The sequence below is a fragment of the Phoenix dactylifera genome, chromosome 9 (genome assembly GCF_051530095.1).
Source record: "Phoenix dactylifera cultivar Ajwa chromosome 9, Ajwa_hap1_PhDact_Kaust_v1.1, whole genome shotgun sequence".
In the NCBI taxonomy this organism is placed as follows: domain Eukaryota; kingdom Viridiplantae; phylum Streptophyta; class Magnoliopsida; order Arecales; family Arecaceae; genus Phoenix; species Phoenix dactylifera.
The window spans coordinates 4,409,719-4,436,651 of record NC_143198.1 but is presented as its reverse complement, the minus strand read 5'-3'; the positions used below and the strand labels follow the sequence as shown (position 1 = coordinate 4,436,651).

Below are 26,933 nucleotides of genomic sequence, written 5' to 3'. Positions count from 1 at the left end.
AATGATACAAAGGTTCACCTCAAAAAAGGAAATGATCCAAACAAAAGGCACCAAGATTAGAGAGACATGATAAATAGAAAAACAAGAAGCTTAAAGGAGACGAATGCATGCATACATACATGCATACGTATGTATATGTATATATCAAACCAGTTTATGTATATATATAAACTGTTATTTGCAGTTTTAAAGGAAATTAGTCATTATTATTTGCCGAATTCAGCTTGTGACTGGGTGAATTATTTTTCAAAACAAAATAGTGGCTGCTTCTCTCTTTTTTTATTGAGGCTGCTTCTCTCAGTGTCACCAATAACAAATTATGTAGTCTGGTTGGCAGGACCATTCTTGCTGTATGACAATTATTGTAGTATCATAATGGTTAAATAGCAGCCATTGTGTAAATGCATATGTAACTCCACATCCCTTTTACCTTTTTTTTTTCCTTCTTCTGATATGGTATTCAATTTTTATTATTTTTTCTCTCCAGGAAATGTAATTTTTATGCCTACTCATAAAAAAACCTGCGCATAAATATACCGAGACACTCATAAACGAATCTATGACGGGGCCACCAGGCTGTGGATTCAAATAGGTTTTATCTTGGCGAAGATGCCATCAAGTTTGTGAGACTCCATCCCATGGCCCCGCCGCTCAGATTCGCTCAAAATTTTCAGCACCATCAACTTTGCGAGACTTCATCCCGTGGCCCGGCTGGTAGCCTGGTAATCATCCCTGCGCCAAAAACACATGGCGTCACGTTCGGTTTGGTCTCCCGAACAAGACGCCATTCACTAGCGGACATATTTTAATCACGGGAGTGAGACAGTCAAGTAGTAAATCTTGTCTTGCATGCATCCAAAGTATGGTATTGTCCTTGTCTTGAGCAAGTAGAGTAAATCCATGGTATTGATAGGTGAAGTGGATCCGTAGCATTCATGAGGAACAAAATTGTGCAGAATTTAATATAACTACAAAATCAAAGCAAACTATTCTTCGAAAAGGGGCACTAAATAGAAAAATTATGTCGCCCACAAAATTGTGCAGAATTTAATATAACTACAAAATCAAAGCAAACTATTCTTCGAAAAGGGGCACTAAATAGAAAAATTATGTCGCCCACAAAATTGTGCAGAATTTAATATAACTACAAAACCAAAGCAAACTATTCTTCGAAAAGGAGCACTAAATAGAAAAATTATGTCGCCCACAAAATTGTGCAGAATTTAATATAACTACAAAATCAAAGCAAACTATTCTTCGAAAAGGAGCACTTAATAGAAAATTATATCGCGCACCATACCCACCACATCGGTGATGCACCATGCTAACAAACTAAAACAGAATGTGCAGGATGGCAATATGATACGAGTGCATGATGATAATGATCACCACGTAGCTAGCATATATTGCTATACAAATGCGTCATTGTAATGAGTCGTCTTATTACATTTTCACTAGAAATTCTTTGAGGGATGCATAGGAGAGACTTAGCCTCATCATTATAGTACCAAGTTGTCTCAACATAAATTGACCTAAAATTTCATAACTCAACCTAATTTCTTGCAAATAATTTAGAAAAACCAAAAACAGCATTGCCAAAAATCTGAAGCTTACATGATAGCTTGATATCAAATTGCGAGGTTCCTCACCCCTAAACATGCATTAGGATTTTTTTTGCAGGGTTTAATGTTATTGATATTTTTTTAAAGGATAAATATGAATTCTTTCTTATATATATATATATATATATATATATATATATATATATATATATATATATATATATATATATATATATATATATATATATATATATATATTCTCCTGACTGTTACTTAAGATATTTTCAGAAAGCAGTTGCCAGTAATAGTCTGGCGGCAAGCACCTGTCCGGTGCCCAAACCTGATGAGGTCACTTTTTTTTGCTGATAATGCCACCGCACTCCGCTCCACACCACGCATAGTGCGAGCGGCAGAGAAGCTGAGACACCACCACCAGTAGCCATTAATTTACTACAACCGCTAGTGCTAAAACTATCACTCCCACCAACCAACAAAGAAAGAGATCGTCTCAAAGAGATGAGAATCGGAGGAGCGGCCCTTCGGCCAACCTGGAAGGCCGGGCCGGCCGGGGAGGAAGAGCCGGAGCCGGCGTGGACCCGGCCGGGAAGGAAGAAGGCGTCGGCGGCCGGGGTTCGGTCTTGGCTGACGGTGGACGCTGCCGGGGACGCGCGGGTGGTGGAGGCTGGGCGGCACTCGGTGATGCGGCGGACGGGGCTGCCGGCCAGGGACCTGCGGATCCTGGACCCGCAGCTGTCGTACCCGTCAACGGTGTTGGGGCGGGAGCGGGCCATCGTCGTCAACCTGGAGCACATCAAGGCCATCATTACCGCCCACGAGGTGCTCCTCCTCAACTACCGCGACCCCTCCGTCGCCCCTTTCGTCCAGGAACTCCAGCACCGCCTCCTCCTCCACCACCGCCACCTCCATCCCGCCGACGATAACCACCAGGTCCTCTCTCTCTCTCTCTCTCTCTCTATATATATATATATATATATATATATATTTCACTTTCTTCTAACCTTTAATGCCAATGGAGTATACTGCACATATTTAATTTGCTGATACTCTCAGTTTTTTTTAATAGAAAAGGTCATCTTTCATGCTCCAGTTGTGATTTCTTTCTGAATGCATTTGCTTCTTCTTCTACTACTACTATTTAACCAATTCTAGGTTTTGCTTAACTGTTTTCGATATATGTTCATGGTATTTATGAGGATTTCTCTTTGACATATGTATGATGACTCTGTCAGATAATTTGCAACTAGAAACTTTATTCTGTGAGAATAAGATATTTTCTCTAAAAAATATAGGACGCTAGACAATCTCAAATGAATGATTGATCTATTAATCACATTTCATTGCTTTAAGGAAATGTGAAGCGGTATACCTCTCATAGAGCACCAAAAAAAAAAAAAAAAAAAAAAAATCCAGATGATGCATGTTGAATTATCTGAGATTGAAGGAATCTGTCTTAAAGACTGGAGGGTGGGATTGAATGGACGATGGATCTAATAGATGTGATGTATGAGTAATTGGAGTAACCAAATTTTTGTACTGCAATCTTTGAATGAAGCAGTGTGATTGAATGGACATGGTAATGCCTTTTAATTGTCCACTACATGGTCTCATCTGGCAACGCATGAATCCAGAAGTGGAGAGGAAGGAGAATTCAACAGGATCAAGTGTTCGTGGGGGTTTTTGTTTAGTGCCTACTATTCTTACATGATTTTTTGTGAGTTCACAAATTGTGAAATGCATACAGTTTGTTGTATCCTTTAGATAGTTTTGCTCGAGCATTTGCAAGCAAAGGTGAGAATACTTTCTTTAACATCATGTGATTCTTTAAATACAACAACCAATCTTTGCATACCAATGATTATAGACTTTTGGGTATTTTACCTATTTTTTCCTAATTGTGCCAACAGAATGGCCTTTCTAAAGAGGTTTGGGTAACTGAACTCAGAACTAAGCTGTCCTTATAGTAGCTTTCGTAACTGCAAATAATGGCATTTGTTCTTTGTGAAGCTATAAGCTTTGTTTTCTTGTATATCGTCTTTTATTCCTTGTGTTTGTTGTTAGTTTCTCATTGTTATTTTTGTCAAAATCATTGTATGTTTAAAGGAAAGAGGTGTTGGCAGCAGTGAGGATTGGACTAATGTATATGATTTTGGGGAGCCAAAGTCAAGAACTGCAAGCCCTCCTCAGGGTTCTGAAGATCTTGAGTATCCTGGATCTCTTCATGCAGAGCCAGAGGCAGAGGAGAAAGGAAAGAGGGAGGAAATTTCCAGTAACGGGCCGAGAGTTCTTCCATTTGAATTCATTGCACTGGAAGCTTGTCTAGAGGCTGCTTGCAGTTGCTTAGAGAATGAGGTCAGAAACCTACCTTGAGAAATTATTATTTTTTATCTTTTTGCAGTCATTGTGTTCATTATCATAGTCGTCGACTACTCCTGCTGATTACTTGCTTAGTTACTTTGTCTTTTGTACAGTACTATTATATCTAAGGTATGTAGAACTGTTCCGAACCGCCTAGTTCGGAGTGTACCACTAAGCTATGCCAGCGGCGGACCGGAATGGTTCTAGCATTCAAAACAAGAAACCACTAGGAGGGGGAAGGGGAGAAGAAAAGAGAGGAAAAGAAAGAGAGAGAGGGGAGAGGAAGGGAGAAGGAGAGGGAGGGAGGGCCGCCGGAGGGATTTGCCGACTTAACTTAAAATTTTTAAAATAAAAAAAAGAAGTCCAGAGAGTAGAGCCCCTGCTCCGGCCCTCCGGCGCCCTTCAGCACCCCTCCGGAGCCCGTTCTCTCTCCCTCCCTCCTTCCTTATCCCTCTGCCCTTCTCTCTTATTCTTTTTCTCTCTCCCGTTCTCTCTCTTCCTCTCCCTCGCCCTCTTTATTATATCTGTACGGGCCTGGCACAAAACGACACAGGGGCTTACTGAACTGTGCCTCCTCTTGACTGGTATGGGCTTCGGTTCCGGCACAGCAAATCTTGGTTATATCCATTTTTGCTCTTGATTCTTTATAGAAGAATATTTCTCATTTTTTTGACACATTTCAAGGGATATAAATTCTTCATGACTTCAGTGGCTAAGACAATCCAATCTCTATCTTTGCAAGCCAAATTAAGTAGCGCACCCAATCAACAAAGATAGATGTAAGCTGTAGAAATCATTATGTTGTATTGCTTTCTGCAGTAGATGGAATCATGAATTTTTTGCTGCTTACTTGAATTGAAATAGTGCAAAAAAAAAAAAAAAACAGAAATTGTGCTTCATCCTGGTCTTGTTGATTGTCTGTAGACCTCAATGTTTGTTGTGTATTAACATATACCTTACATTTTCTCCTTTCCTTTTATCTTCAGCATTTCTGGTGACATCACAATGATTTGTCATTCAATAGTTTTCTTCCAGCTTATTTTTGTTCTTTTATTTTCTTAATAAGGCAACAACGCTGGAGAAAGAAGCACATCCAGCCTTGGATAAGCTGACTTCAAAGATAAGCACCCTTAACTTGGAACGTGTCCGTCAGATCAAAAGCCGATTGGTTACAATAACAGGACGTGTTCAAAAGGTCTGTAATTTTTTTTTTATGATTATATAAAGCATATGAAATCTCAGAGTATGGAGATATGGGAAGCGCTAACTTTAATGTTATGTTGTCCATCAAGTCTTTTGCTTCTACTTGCAATAAATTTGCGCCATGTGTCATTTTTGGACAGTATGCAAATTTTCATTGGAAATGAAAACCACATATTGTCTACAAATCATATTTAACAGATAACAGGACAATAATAATTGAGTAACTTTTCATTCTTATCGATAAGAAGTCTTGAAGATGTGAACCCTGCATAACCGACATTGATATAAGGGACCGTGATATATTTGAGTCAGGTGCACATTTGACAAGCCTAAAAATGTCATGCACGTATTTATGTTCAAACGCGCACTCAGAATTCATTTCTGACGAGACCGTTTGCTCTTTTGTGTTCATTTATTTCTTGCTGGAATGACTGAATTTAGCTATTCTGAGTTTAGAAAGGACTTTGCCAGTTGCATGTGAGCTAGAGAAAGCAGGATATGGTGATATCTAATTTTAGTTTGAATTTTGCTTTGGTGAAAAAAGGAATCTTATAATCTGATCTGTCCAAGTCGTGAGGGATAATATAGTAGCTTAATATTTTATCTCGTGAATGGGGAAGTGTTTCATATTGTGCAGAAGGTAGCAAAATGGGGAAGTGATGCGGTTGGACAAGGGAGCACAAGAGCCAAGCACCCATCCACACAGACACATGCACGCGCGCACACACAGAAAGATAGATAGATAGATAGATAGATAGACACAGAGAGAGAGAGAGAGAGAGAGGTTGTATGAGAAGGCAATCCCCTCACACCAGCTCCTGCCACTAGCTTCCGATCAATGGTTAACCCTTCAAGTAGTCTAAGGAATGTAACGACAGTCCTTGTAAGTCATGAATCCATATCTATATCTTGACTAAATTGGCGAGAGCCGTTGAATGTCACAAAGTGGAAAAGCACATCTTTGATAAGATGAGGAAGTTCTACTGGTGAGGGGTTAGAGCTAGACTGGAGATTGAAGGGGAATCAAGCAGATTAAGCTTGAGGGCATTTGGGTCTTAGGAGAAGAAATAAGAAGGGAAGGGAAAGTAGCCGGAAGCATTTTGGGGGTGGGAGAAAGAGCAGCGTGTTGGTTGCTGAGTGCTTGTCAGGAACACGAGAGATATAGATGGAAGAGGAGTGAGATTGATCCCCTCCATTATGATTGATCTCCTAATTGCAGTATTTCCTGCCATTGTCTTGAGATAATCTCCCTAGTTTTAGACACATTTACAGTTGAACCAGCACAGCTCTTCTTTATCAGAAGTATATAATTAATTGTAGCTGGTTAAGTGAATGACTCTGGAACATCGAATTTGAAAACATGGATGTCTCGCCATTAAAAATTGTTAGTGAAGCAAATTTCTTTTAGTTATGAAGAAGCATATACTTTGAATTCTGCAGATATATATGATGTTATCGGTCAATGTTGGTGGACCCTATATGGTGCAGGATGATTGGAAGGGAAAGAAGATGGATTCTAATCTGGGTTTTTACTAAAATTAAGCTGGGATGAAGACTTTGAGGTTGAGGTAGCTGATCAAGGATACAAGCAAAAGAGAGTTTCTTGTGGTGATGTAGCTAGACAAAAACTGAGATCATGGTTATGGGCGATCTGAGAAATATTGATGGTGAGCGGCTCTCTGTTAGGGTGGAAGAGGGAGTACGAAGTATAGTGAATGTCTGGAAGGTTAAGAAAGATGGTGTCTGCTGCTGATAAAGGATGGAAATTAAATTCTGTTTAGATTCTTTTCTTAGATTCTAGTCAAATGGCCTGTAGTATCACTATTGCAAAACCATATAGTTCCTTTTAGTACAAAAGTGGGTTTGATGGTTTAGTATACTTGGTTCTATTATTCTTCTGCATTAAAATGGATTGTGTTGAACCATCTAAATGGGCCCTAGATGTAATTCTCTAGGTAAGGAAAACTCTCAGCACTTATTTATGAGTTTATTTTCTGTATTGTTAACCTTATTAGATCAACACATCAATGCGGATTTGGAGTGCACAAGTTCATTTCACCTTTCATGGCAAAAATTAATATCTCTATTTATCGGAGCTTATTCATCCTAATGGATATTCTCATTATGTTCGCATTCCAATAGTGCTCTAGAATAGGTGTATTGTTATAGCACTTGCTCAAAAACCTGATGAATTATGCTTTGACAAAACATGAAGAGCTGCACCACAGACTGCAATCAAATAAATGTAATACTTTGGTGTTAAAGAAAAAGGGGCATTCCGTGGAAAGTTAAGCTAGTCCAACTGGTGGACAATATGTTCTCTATATTGATTTGGTTTGGATATAAACATAACTTAGCAATACCTCCTTGTTGTGTCATCCAGATTTGCTTGTTAAATTAATTGTCTGTTCAATATATGGTAGGTCAGAGATGAACTTGAACACCTCTTGGATGATGATGATGATATGGCTGAAATGTATTTGACTGACAAGTTGATGCAGCAAAATCTCTCTGATGGTTCTTCTCATTCTTCTGTATATAATCATGGTGATGGCATGTATTATGACAGGTACCTGAACAGTTGCTTTAAAAATGTTTTCTCTGAGTTGTGTTGTCTCTGGCTTGTGCTTGTCCAGTGAGTCGCTGAAATGCTTCATTTTACTGTTTGAGTTACTTTGTGGAAAATATTATTTGTTTTGAAGGCTGCATGCTGAGAGTTTGTCAGAGGAGAATGATGTTGACAATAATCATGAAGATGACTCTCAGAATGTTGACCATGACCGCTCACTGTCTGGGCCCAGTATTATCTATGGGGATGGCCACGGAAACCATACTTGCAGCACAAGAAGCGGTGTCAAACATCTTGACGTAGAAGAGCTTGAAATGCTTTTGGAAGCATACTTCGTACAAATTGACAGTACATTGAACAAACTATCTACGGTATGTAGCCTCTGAACTTGGAAAAAGTTAAAAATGAAGAGGAAGAAAAGTAAGTGTTCGTTATGCTAAATTGTCTTCATCTCGAAAGCACAAATAATAGGCAAAAGAGAAATTACAGAACCAAATAGAGTTCAAAATTTTATATGTTTTCTTATAAAGAAAGCAATTTGTTTATTTCATAATGTTGCCTACATTATTTGGAATTGAATACATTCCTTTATTAGATGTTCCAGACTGAAGCCAAAATCTTATCCATAAGTTTTGCTGCTGCCATGGGTTTAAGCATTTGAGAAATATCCACTATACTCTCAAGATTCTGCCTTTCTCATTCTTCTTGGATATTGATGTTGGAGAGGCATATCATGAAATAAATTAATAACCAGTTTTCACTATCCATAACTACAATGGAGATGTATCTTGCTTGATGATTATATTTCTGTTAGAAATTAGACTTGGTATACAGACAATCTACCTGGAGGACTTTGGGTCTTGATGTTTAAAAGTTCCCAAAAATTGCATTTGATATAACTTGTTTCAATAGTTTCTCTATGCATTTAATTTGGTAATGTTTATTGTAGATTTTAGCATGAATTGTTAATATTTAACCATGTTGCAGCAACAATGGTTGTAATTTCTATTGCATCTTATGTTCTGTTGACTTAAAATTGTTCACTAATTTGGTGGTAGCCATATTTATGCTATGGTTATCAGTTGTCTTTCACTGGTTCCCTCTTGCTATATAGAATAGCAGACCAGCTGATTGAAAGGGGAACAAAGGAAAGAAAAATCTCAAGGACACCGTGCGAACTGTCTGATTACTGACTTGGTCAAGTCATAAGTTTCCTATCAGCTGATCCATCCATATATTTTACAAAGAAAATTGAAGCAACTTAATGTTTAAATTACTCGCAAACTACTAACTTGAATAGCACTGGCTGAATATAGAGATAGCCGGTCGGTGTACTTTCCTACTAGAAGTAAATTAATTAAAATTGATAGGTAGCGCTCCTGCACTCTCATCGGAAGCATATATTTACTCACCTCAGATCTAGCAAGTTCATTTCAGTTGTCTGCTGCTGTTTGGAAGCAAATCGATGGCTCCCATAACTTTTTCATTTACAATGTTTTTAAAGTGTGGATTATTTGGTAAATGCTTTTGCATGTGTATTGTGTACATAGCTTGTACCAAGTAACATCAATATGATGAGTTCTCATTGTTGTCTACTTTGATGTTGGTCCATGAAGCTGAGGGAGTATGTCGATGATACCGAGGATTACATCAACATCATGCTGGATGATAAGCAGAATCATCTATTACAAATGGGGGTCATGCTAACCACTGCAACCTTGGTGGTCAGCGCCTTCGTTGTACTAGCTGGTATATTTGGCATGAACATCCAAGTTGATTTGTTTGATGAGAAGAAATCTGGTATGAATGAGTTCTTGTGGACTGTGGGTGGTGGAGCCACGGGAAGTATATTTCTGTATGTAATTGCCATTGCATGGTGTAAGCGTAGACGTTTGCTTGAGTAATACCTTTCGGCCATCTTTATTTATATGGCTCCTTGTAGTTGGGACAATACTTGGTGGTTATGAGTGGTTCATTATGTTTGATTCTCTCCTTATTGTTTTTGTTGTCTGTAACAAATAAAACTCCAGTTGTTGTTGTATGAAAATCTTATTGCCTTTCAACTGATCTTACAAGGAAGATCAGGTTTTTTTTTGTTTTTTTATCCATTTTATATTTTGCGAAGTCTCTTTGTCTATGTATCATTGCTTTTTTTTTTTTTTTTTGGTAAATCGGCGTCTCACTTACACATGGATGTGAGTGCGCCGCGAGGAATCGGAATACAAAATACGATTGAGGTCCTGCGGGATGGGGCCAGTGCCATCCCATATGAAGGCTCCGGAGTGATGAGCTGCGGAGGAGGCGACTCAGTCCGCCGTCAACTCAGAAAGAATCAAGATTGTCCGGAAGATGGCAGACATCCCTGACTAGTGGATGTAAATTTGGCCTGGCACGCCCGCACCTGATCCATTCAATCACTGTGACAGGATCACCCTCCAAGAATATCCACTGAGCCCTCAAGTGTACACTAGCATATACGAGATCCTCTCATGCTGCGCGCAGCTCTGCCACTAGGATGGACTCATCGAAGATGCGTTGTCCTTCTAGCGCAATCAACCTGAGCTCCTGGTATCATTGCATATTTACTATAATGCAATGGCACTTTTCTGCATTTGATCATTCCTCGGCTTGAGGGCATTTCATAGAATTTCAAACAGGCAATCAACGACTCATCTAGGATCATGCAATGGCAAATTATAAACAACCCACGGGCACAATAATGTATCTTCTGCGGTTAAGATAACCAGAGGTAGAAAATATCCTTTTATACCTTTTTTAGACTCATCTAGGATTCATGAAAAAACTCTTTCTCCTGCTTTACCTTGTTTCCTCTAGTGTTAGCATGAAATTATTTGGGGCAATTTATGGTATAAGTATATTTCATGTCATTTAGTTGGATTTGGTTAGATAGATGGGTTATTCGTTAGAAATGGACGGTGATGATGTTTGCGTCGATCAACGTCCGGCGGGACTGCATTCCATTGGGTACCAAATTCAAAAGCCTCACATCAATTTTCCGGTATATAGGACGCACAGGACTAGTGATTCGCGAGCAACACCTATAAAAGCCACGCGCTGTGAAACGACGCCCGAGTGCCCAACTCCGCTTTCTCCACCGACCTCTCTCCGACTTCCCGCTCTTCCTCTGAGGTTTCCTTAAACCTCTCCTGCGATCACCAGTGGCGCTCGAGACCGCCGAGTACAGCCTCAGCTGCGAGCGCCGAGCCCACGAAGACGACGTAAGCGATCTTCTCTTCTCTCTGCCTCCGTTTCGTCCTCTTCTCTCGTTTACGTTCGAATTTCTCCGCTTCGATCTTCTCGTTTCTAAGATTTTCTTGAAATCATCTCGTAGATCGCCCAAATTCTGTGCAAGATCGGAATTTATAGGGGTTTTAGTGAAAACCCTAGGCATCCTAACTCCAAGATTCTTGGTTTGATTCTTCTGATTTTTCGTGATCAAATTCGTCGCATCTGTATGGTACCGAAACTCCAAGATTCTTGGTTTGATTTTTCTGAATTTTCGTGATCTGGTTCGGGGCATCTGTATCCGTAGCGATTCTGGATTCACGACGTTCTCCAGGGACAAGATGGTTAGGTTCTGGACCCCGGACCCGGACAAGAAGCACCGATACGTTCTTTGGAAGACTCTTGCTGGGGACTCCAGCTTTCTGGGACCTATGGCTTGGATTCCTCCAAGGGACCGTTTCCCTGAGGGTGGGATTGTGTCTGGAGGGTTCGACGCCCTCATGTTGTTGGGTGACTTGAGCAAGAGAGAGGTTGCGGAGATGATGAAGGCACATCCGTATTAGGTCGCTGGTCTCGCCGTTGATGAAAATAGGGACATTATGTGGTCATCTATTGACTGGTAACAATGTTCCGGTGATTCTTTAAGATGTTATCAGTTAAAGTCAGCTTCTATGTATCTAACTGCCGGAGATCATAGTGATTCCCTATCTTTTTTTATCATATTTCTATCTCTGGTGCGACTTGTCATGTTTGGTTCAGTTTATTCTATCTTTATGGATATCTTTTTCTGTGCTTTGTGTGTTCACTGAGTTTTTTGAAATAAGTAATGCATTTCGAGGTGCAAATGCATGTGCCTGTACTTCAACTCCTGCTGCAATATAAATTTACATGATCTTGAAATAAAATACATGCTGAAACCACTCCAAAATATTGATTTTTAAAAAAATTTTGGTATATTTCAGTAAATTATTCAGTCTTTTCTTCTATTCATAAGTCCTTTTTGAAATATTCTTGCTGCTGTACTATCATATACCGAGCTCTGTTTTGTAGTGCAATACAATGGTGGTGGTAAGGTCATGCTATTGAGTTTTGGAGGCTCATGGGGTTGCTGTTCAAGCAGTTATGACGCTTACCCAGTGGTGAGCTTGTTACTGCTATTTTTTTTTAAGTGATATGGAAAATTTGGAAGAAATCGTTCTTTGTGGTTTTTTGCATAGTTTAATTAGCCTAGAATTCTCTAGCCTTCTAATCATGAAGTTCAGATAGACAATTGACCCTTTGAATTTGAAAATTTTACTTTGGATTTTATGCAGAAATTCACTACTGGTTTCTAGTGCTGCTGAAGTTTGTAGATTTGTATGTGATGTCTTTGCAAATTGGCAAATTTCTCAACCCAACGAACTTAGAAGATATGGCATTGGAACATTGTTTCTTTACGTGCATCTCATTCTTTTATGGTAAAGAAAGCTTAGTAAACTTACATAATGGATCAAATGGACATCATATCTTGCCTAATAATTCTTGCAACTCTCTAATTGAAAGCTGAAATTGCTTTTAATATTAGGCATCAGATGATGCAACCTTACAATTTTAGGCAGCTCAGTTTTGTGGTTAATGATTTGATGTGCTTGAATGACATGGTGCTATAAATGTTCTTGATGATGATTCAACTTCGAATTTTTTGGTTTAAGTTGGGAGAATTACCATGACAAAGAGCCACTTAAGCAAAATTACTTGATGAAACTATTGTGTGAGCAATTTGTGAGGCATGTATGCCATAGATTTCTTAAAACTCCTTCATTCAAATCATCATTGTGATTCATAATTTTCAGGTGAAGTTTAATGATGAGGTTTGAAAACTTCATAGTTCATAACATTTCTATAATGGAGAATTATAGTTAAAAAATGGAGATTACTACCATGAACAACAATTATATTTGTGGAATGAAAGCTTTTACTAAATGTTTAGATCAATAAGGATACAAAAAAGCTCTGGACGATCCCAATTGAAGTTCCAAATGATTGTTTGGGAGCAGTTACTGCAAGGACTTTCTACACTTGCATGGAGAGAACCATTTTGTCAGTGGTGAGTTACTTTAAAAAACCAAACAAAATAAACTTGAGAGCCTTGTGAAATTGCTTGGTAGTTGGAAGAAAGATGAGGGGGGGAGGGAGTGGTGGCGAGCATGGATTGGTCCATGTAATGAAAGATGAGGCTGACCATCTGACCCCTCAAATCATTAAAAGTTGCCCTCTAATTTTCATTTGAGTTCCAAGCTTTACCATTGGATGAAAAATTGGTAGAAGCAATCTAATTTTTGCTTATTTCCAGTGATAGTGGCACTTGACAAAGGAGGTAAAAACAAAGCTATAGAGATGCCCTTAGTGCGCGAAGTCTTGGATTGGAGAGATTGAGTATCTTAGTTAATTTTAGGTTATTTTCCGAATCAGGATTAGGTCTTGCAGCATTGTAGATTTTCATAATTCTGTTTATACATATCTAGAAGAATTATGCTAGTGTATTTAATAGTATGGTGTTAAAACGTCTGCGCCACTTTTATCTCTATAAAGTAGAAGAATGCAGGTACCTTCACTTATTGGTAATCTGTGCTGTTAAATTGTATCCAACAGCTTTCTACTAATGACATTGGTGGTATACAACCTTTCTTGTGGAGGTTAAGCTTTTGCAAACTTTTGCAACACACAATAAGCTGCAGTGAGTGTAAAAGTGAAATTGTAAAAAAAAGTTAAAACAAGTTAAGCCCACCTACACATTTAGAAAATGCCTCAATTTAATTATAAAGCTCCCAAAGAACTTAATTATGGCTTGAATCAACATATTGAGCACTTAACATAGTCTGCATGTATGTCTATGTATAAGTAGTTGTAGTTGTGTATATATATATTCTTGTTAAGAAGGTGCATAATATGACCGATTTGTATATGCTATCTAGGTTCGAATGACACAACTCTTAAGCTATGGAGAGGAAGGACCTGTTTACACACTTTTATGGGGCACACAAGTTGGTCATATCTGTTTACACACTTTTATGGGGCACACAAGTTGGTCATATCTGTATACGAATGATTTTACAAATTCTAGCTATAAATGGAAAGCTGTAACAGAATCATTTGTTCGTCCAAAGTTGAGGAGTTGTTGATAGTCGCAAGGTGCCAGATTCTAGTGATGCTTTAACACCCAGAAAATGTTCATATATTCAGTGATGATTTGTTCTAACTGTAAAAATTGGAAAAGGGTCTCCTGATCACAAAAAATGTAGAAGTTTTTCCAAAGGTCCAAAATTGGAATCCTAGGCTCTGAAACCATGGAATTTATGTCCAAGTGTTACAGACAGTGCACTATTTACAAACATACTTCAGAGTGTAGGGATGCATGCTTGCAGTCCTTGTATTGGTTGCAGAATGCATTTTTTATGATTGAAGAATGAAAGTTTAAAGTTGTAAAGCACATCGAATATGCATCTCTTATGTACCATAAAATAGACGTCAACATTGGAGTTTTACAAAATTTATCTTGGAAAATAGAAGATGCTCTTAGCCATGCCTATGCATCACTAAGACTTTTATAGCAAGAATCCTTTAATCTATTTAATATTGCTAAACCGACACCGAAGCGCCTAAGACCTACGTGCCGCCGCATGGGTTGTAGGTCCTAATCGCACAGGTCGTAGGTCCCTGCTGCATGGGTCGTGGGTCCTAACCGCACAGGTGGTGGGTCCTTGCTGCATGGGTCGCAGAACCCAACATGAGTTTTATCTTGTTAGAAAAGTTTGATGTTAGTTAATTGTAGGAAGTTTTGATTTTTGTATACTTTCTTTACGAGAATTTTTGATGTTATTAGGAAAGTTGGTAGTTAGAATTTTTCAAGTTAAAATAGGGCTTGAAATTCTATATTGGAAGGTTGAAAAAAAGAATTCCCTTATACTACTTATAAATACCCCTAGTGGGGCTCCTCTTGTAATCATACTAGAGATACTTGAGTTATTGATTAGTGTGAATTCTCATATGGAAATTGTTCTTTGCTTCTTCCTATTCTCTCATTTTTACTAGATTTCTGGAGTTTGTGAGCGAGCATGTGAGAGGTGTATCTTTGGAATGGCCAGCCAAGATGGTATTTTCTGGCTTAGAAGAGAGTGATCCGCTCCTAGTCCTCTTCCAACTACCGTTCGTCTATTCTAACACTTTGCATTGTACATGCGGGTTTCTACCTCGCTATAATCCGTTGCGCTGACATACCTTTCCTGTTTCAAGTTTTCATCCCAAATTTAACACCTCCTTAGCGTCAGTTGGAATCAAGCACAGCTTCAAGATGCCGCCTCATTGTTGCAATGTTGAAGAGCATGTTGAACGTGTACGAGATGTGCATGACATTGAATTGGATGAACTACACCGCCGGCTTCAACAACTTCAAAAAGAAAATCAGTGGCTTTGACAACGACAAGAGCAGTATGAACACCAACATTCTCAAGTTTTGATCATTACTTTGACAAAGAGCTCTTTGATAATGAAAGCGAGCGTTCCAATGAAAAAGTGAAAGATTTAAATCCGTTCTACAATAAAAAAGCATCTTCATCGAGCGAAGAAAATATTCGTTGCCACGCGAACCTTAATTTGAAGATCAGGAAGTAAGTCTTCTCCAACTAGAAGAGTATGATGCCGGAGTGCCCAGGACAAATGTGCCACTGCATGGGTTGCATGTCCTGACCGCACGAGTCGCGGGTCCCTGCTGCATGGGTCGTGGATTTCGGCCGCACGGGTTGCGAAACCCAACATAAGTTCTCTCTTGTTAGAAAAGTTTGATGTTAGTTAATTCTAGAAAGTTTTGATTTTTGTGGACTTTTTTTTAAAGAACTTTTGGCGTTATTAGGAAAGTTAGTAGTTAGGGTTCTTTGAGTTAGAATAGGATTTGTAATTTTACATTGAAAGGTTGAAGAAAAGAGTCTTCTTGTACTACTTCTAAATACCTGCAATGGGGCTCCTCTTGTAATCATGCTAGGGATACTTAGAGTTATTGATTAGTGAGAATTCTCTTATGAAAATTGTTCTTGCCTTGTCTCTATTCTATCTCTCTCCTCCGTTTTGGTGGATTCCTAAGATTTGTGAGCATGTGAGAGGTGTATTATTGGAGCGGCTAGCCAAGGTGGTGTTTTCGGCCTTAGAAGAGGGTGATCCACCCCTACTCTTCCAATTATCTTATGTCTATTCGAACACCTTACATTTTACGTGCCATAGTGGGTTTTCTACCTCGTCAAAATCGGTTGCGCCGATATACCCTTCCTTCTTCGAGTTTTCAGCCTCGGTTCAACACCTCCGCGGCATTATAAGCATTTCAAATTGTTATTGTTCCAGTTATTCTGCAACTAGTTTTAATTCCAATAAACAAAATACGTGTCATAACTTAAACATGTATACAGAAAGCCATTCCCCATCTAAAACTTAGTTTTAATTAATTAATATTTAGAAATTTCTTTGATAAGTTTAAAACTGTTGGGTTTCTCTGTTAAAGACAAAAAGGATATCATAGCTTTGTGGAGTTAACATAAGTACTAGGGTAAGAATTATGAGGAAAATGAATGAATAAGAATGAAGATTTGAAGTATACACTGCTAGTAATAATTGAACAGGAAAATGTTTTGAAGGCTAAAAAGATTGTTTTGCTTCTAGTAAAAATGTTTGAATTCCCAGATTCTGGACATGCTGTCAAGTTGCCAATTGTCGTTTAACAAGAGTGCCCATCTATCTTATGCCACACTTCTACTAAAGTTTCTTATAGTGCATATATATAAATATTAAGGCTATAAATTCTTTGGTATATTAAATATTAATCATTAAACTCAGACCCCTTTTCAGTGCCACTAAAACTATTCATGGCTTCCGTCTCTAAATTTGTTAATTCTATGAGTTTTTTTCTAATTATTTATGGCTGTTTTGAAACTTCTAAGCATTTTCGATCAGGTATGACTGAAAGGGCCATCAGTCATAACTATCTGTATCATCAAATCTTGACTTTTCATTAGAATGCCTAGGTTGAAATTTGAATTGTTAATGCATTACATTCTTATCCTAATTGTTTTGTTTTTTTGAAATGACATGGAAACTATGATAATAGTTACTTCTGCAGGCTTGTCACATTTATGTTGTATAATTGACTCTTGGAAAATAATTCCAACACTTTATGGATTCTTCTTAGCTATATCCTCTGTGGGAGAATTGCCCTTGGAGGGGAAGACAAAAACTCAAATTGTAAAGTTTATACATATGGTTTACTAAGTATATAGATGTATGTTCTGAAGTTCTATATTTGAAGGTTAAAGGCATTTCAGTTCAAAATTTACATATTAGACCCGCTCCATAAGCATGAAGAGCTCTCCTTGGATTATTTGTTCTTATTTAAATAGATTCTGTTAGATTTCTGGAATCACTAAGGACTTAACATCTAATGCTCTGCTGACCATAGCTATCCTGGTTCGAATTTCATGTTACTTTGATCTGGTAACTATCTTCCACTCAACTTTTAGTAACTTGAGTGGAGAGGTGCCATCTGTGAATATTGGTTTAATTTGTGGGAAAATTGCCCACTTTGAATTACAAGATAAATAGTTTTCCTGCTTTTTTTTTCCCCCAAAAACAGTTGTGATCTTTTTGGAGGTACACTTTGATTCGTTGGAGAAATACTTGATTAAATGAAAGAATTAGCTAGATGAGATTCAACATCAGAAGGGTCATACCGCTGTTGTAACTTCTCATCCATGTATTACACTCTGCATATGTATATACAAAGTACATCATTGCGTGACCTCAAATTCATGCCCTGTGGTTTAAGCTTGTACATATCTATATGCTTTATGTTGTCAATGACGATGTCTATGGCTTAGAGCATATAAAGAGGGTTTTATGAGGTGGTAATAAATTACAGCAAAGATTGTACTGTGGGTATATGGGTATAATGTTTATACCTTCAACAGCACATGCTCAAACAACTACCTTTTTTGGTTATATTTGACTTCTTCTTCATCCTAAGACACATGAGAAACATGGTCAAACTTGCCACATGAGAAGCACCATACATTTAGGTGAGTAATATTCAGCTATTTCCACCAGTAACTTCCAAGTAGGCATACCATAATCTTGTAGAGGCTTTAAAACTGAAGTGGCATTTGCAGTAGATTGTTCTTGAGCCGCTTTTGCTTAATTACTACCATCACCAGGGCAACTTGATGAGATCATAGTCCATATTTGAAGATCAATCCTGTCATCCTAGATTGTGGTTCTTCAATGTCATTTGGCATCTATCTATTTCATATACGTTCTCTTGTAGATTTATTTTCTTGTGGCTTGATCAAAGAATTCTTAAGGATCCACTGTGAATTGCTGTAGTTTTTCTGCTGGTATTAATGATTGTACATGTAATTATCATACTTAGATGGGAATGAATTGATTGAGAATTAGTTCTTCCTTCTCCAGCTACGTAGTACCTCTTTCCTGTCATAATGCACATGGCCTCTCCTTATCAACTCCAGTGCAAGTGAGCAAGCTTCTATGTGATTCTTCTTATACCGCATGTCTTTAATCTTTTCTGTGGTGATAACCATGCAACCAATGCGTTCATTTCAGACCTTCATTTTCTTCCCGGGGGTTATCTTGCAGCTTTGTGGTTTGGTAGTTTGTCCCTTGAAAACTAGATAAAAAACTTAAAAAGAATAAAGTGGATCTCTTACCATTCTTGCAGTAAATGGTGTCATCTTCTTGTAGTTTGCAATTGATAACACTTCTTAAGAATGATTGGCAAACTAGATTCACAAAGCCAGTCTCTAATATAATTGAGTGCACAAGGCTCTTGCCATTGTTGTATCTAGGGAGGATTAGATTTACAGCCTTAGCCTTGCATGCAGATAGGTTGTTTTCTGTGTTTTAGGTCACAATGGATCAAGGTAGGCTGAACTGATACCAGGCTTTGTATCAGTCAGCCACCGGTTCGGTACCATGCCGACACTTGGTATGGCTTGGTAGGAACCGGCATGCAATTTTTTTTATTTTTTCAATTTTTTTATATTTAATGATATTTTATAGAGATTTTGAGTAGTTGAAACATTAATTTGATGTTTTTAAGGTGTTTTGATATTCTTTGATGTGTTGTTTCTTTTTTTTTTAATATGATTTTTATTTATAAAATGACTATAATTTCAGTGATGAATATAGTTAAAGTATATAAATCATTATATTCATAAAGAAAATCAATAAAATAAAGAATAGAAAGTTAATTTAAATGCATACCAACATCTAAAATCTTATTGACTGGCGATGTCTCTCATAAATGTCGAGGTCGTCTTGGTATGCAGGGGCTCAGAATGAACGGGCGATATCTCTCATAAATATCACTCTATCTACGTGTCCCCCCAATCCTGTAAACTCGTCGAGCACGGGGTGTGAGTGTGGGTGAACGGGCTTGGTACTGAGCCTGAATCGGTGTGAGTTGCCTCAATACCGCTGATCTAGGGGCCCGAACTATCTCGATTTGGCTCTGGTATGGTACGGTATGCTGTGTACTGCCCGGTCTAGAATGGTACGGCGCACCTTGCAGTGTATAATACTTTACTATCCATAAGAACAAATAATAAGACTTACCCCATTATATTATAATCCATAATATAATTAAGGTTAGTCTTCTTTTTTGTTGTGGATAGTAAAGTATTATCTTGTTGTGTACATTTTTAGGTCGTGATGATTCAGATTATGATATGTTTTCTTTATCAAATTTTGTTTTCTAAGTATAGTTAATGTTTTCTGATGTGCAGGTGAGATAATTTCATTTATCATGAAGTTATTCTTTTTTCTTCCAATTTCTTCATTATTGCAGCTATGCTGTTCTTTTGGGCGAAATAAAGGATAAGCCCAGTCTCAAGTTCTCTGTGCGGCACTTGGAGTATGGCCAGTTATTTATGCAACTGTTCTAAACTCAATATCTTCCTTTCATTATCTTATACTAGAATGTGGCATGTGCAATGAACATGTTATTTTATTTTTTATTAAAAGGAAAATTTATATGAATAAATGAAAAATACTAGAAAGGACTTCAACCTCTGACTGTGTGGTTAACACTCACATGGAGAAAGGGTAAATGTGCGGACAGAACATGATGGGTTAGGGAGAGGTGATGTGAGGAAATGCACAATATTAGTTGTGGAGAAATGTGGATGGTCAGACATCCCACATGGACAGGCACATTGGAGTTGGCATTATATGGTAGAATAGGTAGTTTTGTTTGGGCACGACATTAGTATTTAAAAGATCCTGCTGTCTTTTAATCCAAATTTTAAAGCTCATTCTTTGACAATGCTTGCTTTATTCAAATATATTGGTTCTAATCTTCTCCCCTAATGGCTTTTAGATTGCAGAGGATGGGAACCAAGACATTGGTTAAAGATTCTGAGTGCTTGTTGCCATTGGTTCACTGGTATCTTTTTTGAAATTTAATTTTATACTGCAGGTGTTCAGTATTTATTTGAACTTTGGCATCTAAATGTCTACAATACCATGTAGATTAATTTGCTTAAAGTTATCCATTCTTCTAGAATGCTCGAGCTTTTCAATACATGTGCTTGCACGTACACAAAAGTACATACATACACATACATATGTACCTATCTAAATACCTGCCTAGATATTTATGTTCTGAATGTTGATGTGCATTGATCTTGCTTGTGCTTCTTTCAATCATTTTTTTTTTTACTTTGAAATTGCTAGCTGCAGTATATTTCTGCAATCATTCTTCTTGATCAGTGGTTAATTATCAGATTGCACTATAACAACTGCTCTTTTATCTTCTTTGTGTTAAGTGATCTTCTAGTGTCTAGAAGCAGATTCATACCAACCTGATCATTTAAGAAAATAGTTAATAAAATCAATTATCCATTCAAGAGGAATAGTATTTAAATGAACCAGCAAAACCCTGCATTTGTTCATTGACGAGAAGAAAATTGGAGAGAAACTATAGAGAACACAGTCGCCCTCCTCCCTCCCATTATTATGGAATACGAGTTCCTTATTGCCAAAGTAAACACTAACAAGAACTTTCCATGTGAATATCTCTATTAATAGAATCCTGTTAACTTAAGAATTTGATGCAATATTCGACAGGTCTTTGAGGGCATGTTTTCCATGTGATGAAATTTAAAATATAGAAGGAAAAGAAACAGGAGAACAGTTTTCCTATTCTTCAAGGCTAATCAAAGAGTCAAATTTTTGACTTCGAAAAGCAATGTAAATGTGATCTAGTGGTATGAACATCAATAGATTACATTCCTTCAAAGATGGGACACTGGATACCTTGTTAGTGTGGCATACAGTCTCTTTAATTGATGCCAACTAATTTATCATTGAACTACTAAAAATTTAGCAGGGTAGTAGAGGTTAGCTCTGCACTAACTGGCATGTTCCAATGATGGTTGTCAGATACTTCCATTGATCAGTTTCCACGTTGGCAAATGCATTATGTAATATCTGCACTTGGGGAGAATGTTATTCCATACCTTACATTCCTTCAAAGATGTGACACTGGATACCTTGTTAGTGTGGCATAGAGCCTCTTTAATTGATGCCAACTAATTTATCATTGAACTACTGAAAATTTAGCAGGGTAGTTTAGGTTATCTCTGCACTAACTGGCATGTTCCATTGATGGTTGTCAGATACTTCCATTGATCAGTTTCCAAGTTGGCAAATGCATTATGTAATATCTGCACTTGGGGAGACTGTTATTACATACCTCTTATTATAGCATTTGGGCAGTCATGCTATAATATCATCGAATTCGTTGTTCACCTGAATATATTAATTCTGCTATGAAAATGCATTGATGTGAATTGCATATTGCCATATCAGATGAACTCTGATGTCTGAAGCATGCTGCTTTCTTCTATGCCATTCATTTTCTCTATCTCATTTCAACAGACATGGAGGGGCTGATTGGATGCTTGCAAGAAGTATCTGTAGGTTTGTTCTTACATGGCTACTAGTGAGAGTAAGTTTAAAAGTGAGAGTGAAGAATTCTTCTGATTGGGGAACTTCAAATCATACAATCCAGAATAGTTGGGATGCTAGAAATTACCTTTTAGAATAGTTGGGATCCTTAAGTTTCTTCTCTCTCATCAATTTCGGCCACACATGGAGTTTAGCGAAGGACAGTTTACGCAAGCATCTAAACATGCCTGCAATGAACAATTTTGTGTGCTATTAACTATGCTACTGCTTCACAGTTATGAAATTTTTGCATTCTGTTCCTAAGGTGTAAGATTGTCATCTACTAGTGGATATTAGTTCCTTCAAATATTTATGCACCGATGAAATCTGTATGTCTTTTTAGGAGATCAAGAAAAATGCAAATGGTTTGCCACATTGAGGGACTAATCAGCTCCTAATAACATTACAAGTTTTCTGCGACGGCTTTCCTTGATTAATTTAAATTAGATGTTAGATGACCTTGTGAAATCAGTTGCAATTTATTTGGATGTCCAAAGTGTTGCAAATGATGCAAAAGCTTCAATGAAATCAAAGATTGCGGTAGTTGGAGCTAACATTGAAGGTTATAATAAAAGCTGCATAAGGTCAATGTGCAGGTAATTCAATGTATGACCTTCACTTTTGTCCCAAATTTCCCCACTGATCTTTATGTTGCTTATGATTCTAAATGATCATGTGCAGGAGCTTCACTGCATCCATTTAGATTTAGTCCTGATGATATTAGCTGCTTTATTTTCCTTATCCACGCAGCAACTCAGCAACTTCAGACATGCAGATTAATTCTAATAACATGAGCTGAAAAGCAGCCTTTGGCAAAGAGACGCTCGGTTATGCAGTGAACCAACAAATATGACGGTCCCTTGACGTTTAGATGAGACTCCAATGGCTTGGAATCAACACGACCAATGCCATGATTTCAGCAAAAAATGCCGCGTGCATGCATTTACATGTGCCTTTCAACTGATACCGTCCCCTCCTTGTTTCAACGTGGTGTGTCGTAGGCATTGCGAAATTTCAAGGATCCGCATTTGATTCTTTTCGTCTCATCAGCTTCATGGCCTATGGATTTCTTTCCACTACTGTAACATTATATGTGCCATCTTATTTTGTCAAATTTGTTTTATTTTGCAGCGGGCATGCGTCCAGGCGAAAAGTAACATCAAGTAAGGCTTAGCCATGATATTCCTCCCCTGGATGGTGGCCTGCACTTTCTTGTAGGGACGAAATATTTGGTGAGCATGAACTCTTTTTGTCACCTCAAGAGGTTCACGTCGGAGCTTGAGCACAAGAGGGGACTCCTCTATGATTGAAATAATATCTCTTCAACATCTTGGAAAAGTTTATTCCTCTTAACAAAATTCTTTGTCAATAATCATTATATGCATGTTTCATCTCCATTGATTAGTGTTTTTTTTTTTTTTTTTGGTACCAGTAGCGCCCTTTTTTGCGGCCCTTTTCTGAGGATGGCAATGACGACGTGAGCAAAACCGCCTCTTTTTTTCGCTCGTACACTGTTTCTATAGCGTAATTTACAGATCTACATAATTTTTAAATTTTAAAAAAAATGAAGTTTGAATTTGGCCTTTTGTTTTACGAAAAAAAAATCCTATACTAGGGATATCAGTGAAGATTGCCTGGCAACTTTACTATGTTGTCGTGATTCGTGGAGATTCTAAGTCGTGTTTGGCAGGCAACATGTCAAAATCATTTAGAGCATCCATGCAACAAAACAAAAGAAAGTCTTCCACTAGTCTAGCTTTATGGTATGGTGACTCTGATGAAAGCTGTTTGTTGGGGTAAAGCAAGTTACACGCAGGGTATTTCAATATTTTGGGTCCCGCTGCCAAATCAGTCGTGTTTGGCAATGATATGGGTGTGGATTGGCCTTGGCCAAAGCCGGAGCATACGCCACCAAATAGTCGTGTGCTTTTCCTCTTCTCCCTTTCGAAGTGGCACTGATCGAACTGGTCTTCCAGCACAAACACAATCTAGAGAGGAACTCGGTTCGACCCACGCAAGTTTTGGACCAAGGAGCACCAGGCAAGTTGCATACGAGCGATGCAACTCTGCTATTATGAGGTTTTGAGTTGCTACTTGTTAGAACACTTGTCTATCCATATCCACTATTTGCGGATTGGAGAATTTTTTTAAAAAAAAAAATTTACGTTTTATTAGCGCTAGATCTTGAACGATGTGCTGCAAAGGATGGGAGTAGAGTGGATAGATGGTTTCTAGGTTAAACGTATCGATGGTGTTTCACCAAAAGGAGGAAAATGTACGGACTTGTATGCCAGTGCTTTGGATAGAAATGGGGATAGGAGCAACAAGGAGAGGAGAAGAAACCTGCTTTATTTGCCGCTTGCAGTAGGGGATGATAAGCTCAGATTTCATTTGTCAGGGTTTGCGAGAAGTGAGTTAGACAAGGCCTTGTGATGCTAAAGTTCTCCCTCCGGGGGTTCCACCTTAACATCTGCAAAGCCCGGCAAAAAAATTCATGACATCTCGGCAGACTAAACTATTAGCAAGCCAAAACTTTCACCTGATGGCCTGAATGGCTTCTTGTTACCATCCTTCCAATCTAAATAAAACTTCATGCCGGCGGACATGCCGGGATGGGCACAACCTTCATGGACGCCATGTAAACTATGAAGCGAAAATGCTTAAGGGAACAATAAAGGAATAAAAAAAAAAAACTTTGTTAGGATGCTGGAAAGGCAAGCTTCAGAGAATTTGATACTAGAGTTCGAATCTTTAGATTTTGCCAGACAAAATTCAAAGGCATTCTTTGATTAGGGAAAAAGAATATCTATATATTGGCCATCAGAAATATACTTTAGTTGCATTGCATCTTCGCTTTGGATTCTTAAGAAGTTTTTTTCGAAAAAGAAAGGCAGAAATGCTTGTTTCTCATTCATTGAAGCATTGGATTTTGATGAATAGGGAAGAGAGCGAGACAAAAAAAAAAAAAACAAAACAACAGAGAAGAACTTCAAGAAAAAAGCGTTCTCTTCTGTGTGTCCGTCTCTGTATGAATATATGAAGTAAATTATACAAAAAGGGTACTCTTCTCCTTTGAGTTCCCCGAGAATTAGTATAATCCTCCGTCTCTACAAATAATTCGTCGTCTAATAATATTTCACCTATACATACATGGAGGCGAAGGAGAATGGAGAAGAAGAAGAGTAGAAGAATTCTTATTCGTTCTCCCTCCTCATCCTCTTCCTCCATTGAATCACAATCATTGCTCTTTATTAGCCTCAGAAGATCCAGAAGTATGAGTCCGGTAACAACGGACGCTACCGCAATCGTCGTCCAAGGCGAGACCTTTCCGCCTCCTGACCGCCCTCTTGACGTGGAAATCGACGAAGAGGACGAGCAGCGCGGCGTTGAGCACCGAATTGAACACCCAGGCGCCGATCCCGTTGCAGCCCCCCTTGGAGAGGTGGAGCAGGAGGACCCCCAGATGGCACAACAAGTTGCACCCCAGCAGCGCCACCTGGCACGCCACTACGACCGGGAAGCACGAGGCGGCGCCGCCGCTGGCCACCGGCAGCCCCACCCCGACCCAGAACCGGTACCCGAAGACCACCGCGTGCGCCAGCGTCGCCGATAGAATCGCCAGCACCTGGAACGACTGCGAGAACTCGAGCCAGAGGAAGGACATGCACACCAGCGCCGAGTGGCTGAAGAGCCGCGCCAGCGCCCTTGGCCGCCGCCGGAGGATCGCAATGAAGGTCCGCAGGAGATGGAGGAAGCGAGAGAGGTAGAAAGCGTAGGACCAGAAGAAAACCCGCCCGGTAGGGCGAGTCCCGAGGGGAAAACAGAGGAGCCATTGGAAAGGCGGGGTCTTGATGCGGCGCCAGAACCAACGGGTGTCACGGATCTCGGCGAGGGAGGAGAAGAGGATGCCGGCGAAGATGGTGGCGGAGGCGAGGGCCATGGCGAGGGAGTGGAGGGCGGGGAGGGGACCGAGTGGGACCGGTCGGCGGCGACCGGCGAGGCGGAGCGCGAGATGGAGGAAGAGAGAGAGGGAGAGATAGAGCGCGATGGCGGAGATGAGGAAGAACCAGGTGGAGCCCCAGGACTGGGCGTGGCTCCACCGGAAGCCCACGATGGCGGGGTGCTCCGCTAACCAGTAAGTTATTCCCCTCATTCTATCCCCCGGAATAAGGTTGGAATAGGAGGAGAGAAGGAGGGGATGACACTATTAAATATGAAAGAGGGGAATGGACGGAGAAATGGGGAAGAAGGGAACAAGGGCGGGGGGGGGGGGGGGGGGGGAGGGATTAGAAAAAAGGTTCGGGGACGGGGACAAAGAAGGCGGCTTGGGCTAGTTTTCGGGGTCACAAAGGAAAAATCCACGGTTGGACGCGTGCAGGGGCTTGGAAACGAGCGCAACAACTTCGTCGGTTCAGATTTATAGGCCCACGGGCGAAATGGTCTTTGATGGGTGGCATGGCGTGCACTGCGGTACACTGGTGCTTAAACGCTTCCCTTAGTTGGCAGCTCAGCTGGCTAGAAATTTTGGCAGTTAATCCAACGTGGATGGTTTCTTATTGGTTTATTTGGCACTTGGTCCTTGGTTGGTCGCTTGCATATTTTTTCTCCTTTTTTTTTAATAAATATCTTTCTAAATTTCAAATTTTGCATAAACACTCTCTCAAAATTAATATTTGCATTTTTATCTTCTTAAAACACTTATTTTGCTATTGTATTTTTTTTTCATTCTTGTTTTTACATATATATATATATATATATATATATATATATATATATATATATATATATATATATATATATATATATATATATATATATATATCTACCCTATCTTATGCCTTAAAAAATTAAGAATTTTGAGTTAACATGACTACAATATTTTTAATGGGTAGATATAAAAAAAATATTTGTAAGGCGATCGCGATGGAGGACAAAAA

General features: G+C 38.9%; 2 protein-coding genes and 1 long non-coding RNA gene across 16 annotated transcripts; 2 read left to right on the top strand and 1 right to left on the bottom strand.

Annotated features, from left to right (window-relative positions):
* The first annotated feature begins 1,868 nt into the window (after window positions 1–1,868).
* MGT4 (magnesium transporter 4) lies at window positions 1,869–9,773 on the top strand. Its single transcript, XM_039115722.2, has 6 exons — window positions 1,869–2,510; window positions 3,684–3,932; window positions 5,005–5,133; window positions 7,565–7,710; window positions 7,844–8,081; window positions 9,327–9,773. The coding sequence occupies exons 1-6, from the start codon at window positions 2,079–2,081 to the stop codon at window positions 9,612–9,614; spliced, it is 1,482 nt and encodes a 493-aa protein (XP_038971650.1). The 5' UTR covers window positions 1,869–2,078; the 3' UTR covers window positions 9,615–9,773.
* A 1,004-nt stretch (window positions 9,774–10,777) lies between these two features.
* On the top strand, window positions 10,778–23,393 carry LOC103712292 (uncharacterized). Of its 14 annotated transcripts, XR_015968663.1 has the most exons (7): window positions 10,779–10,949; window positions 12,007–12,095; window positions 19,317–19,540; window positions 19,773–19,900; window positions 20,366–20,431; window positions 21,928–22,592; window positions 22,678–23,393. It is a non-coding gene; the product is annotated as an uncharacterized LOC103712292 (long non-coding RNA). The 14 variants fall into 14 exon arrangements; XR_015968657.1 differs by having other exon boundaries at window positions 10,778–10,949; window positions 20,366–22,592; XR_015968662.2 differs by having other exon boundaries at window positions 19,773–20,431; window positions 22,340–22,592.
* Window positions 23,394–24,953: 1,560 nt separating this feature from the next.
* On the bottom strand, window positions 24,954–26,388 carry LOC103712293 (fatty acid elongase 3-like). The gene has a single exon (XM_008798773.6). The coding sequence runs from the start codon at window positions 26,147–26,149 to the stop codon at window positions 25,235–25,237; it is 915 nt and encodes a 304-aa protein (XP_008796995.2). The 5' UTR covers window positions 26,150–26,388; the 3' UTR covers window positions 24,954–25,234.
* Window positions 26,389–26,933: the final 545 nt, after the last annotated feature.

Coding starts and splice junctions, on each gene's coding strand:
- LOC103712293 (XM_008798773.6), bottom strand. CDS start 26,149: ATGAGGGGAATAACTTACTGGTTAGCGGAGCACCCCGCCATCGTGGGC.
- MGT4 (XM_039115722.2), top strand. CDS start 2,079: ATGAGAATCGGAGGAGCGGCCCTTCGGCCAACCTGGAAGGCCGGGCCG. Junction 3,933..5,004: donor GCAGTTGCTTAGAGAATGAG/GTCAGAAACCTA, acceptor TTTCTTAATAAG/GCAACAACGCTGGAGAAAGA. Junction 7,711..7,843: donor GATGGCATGTATTATGACAG/GTACCTGAACAG, acceptor TTTGTTTTGAAG/GCTGCATGCTGAGAGTTTGT.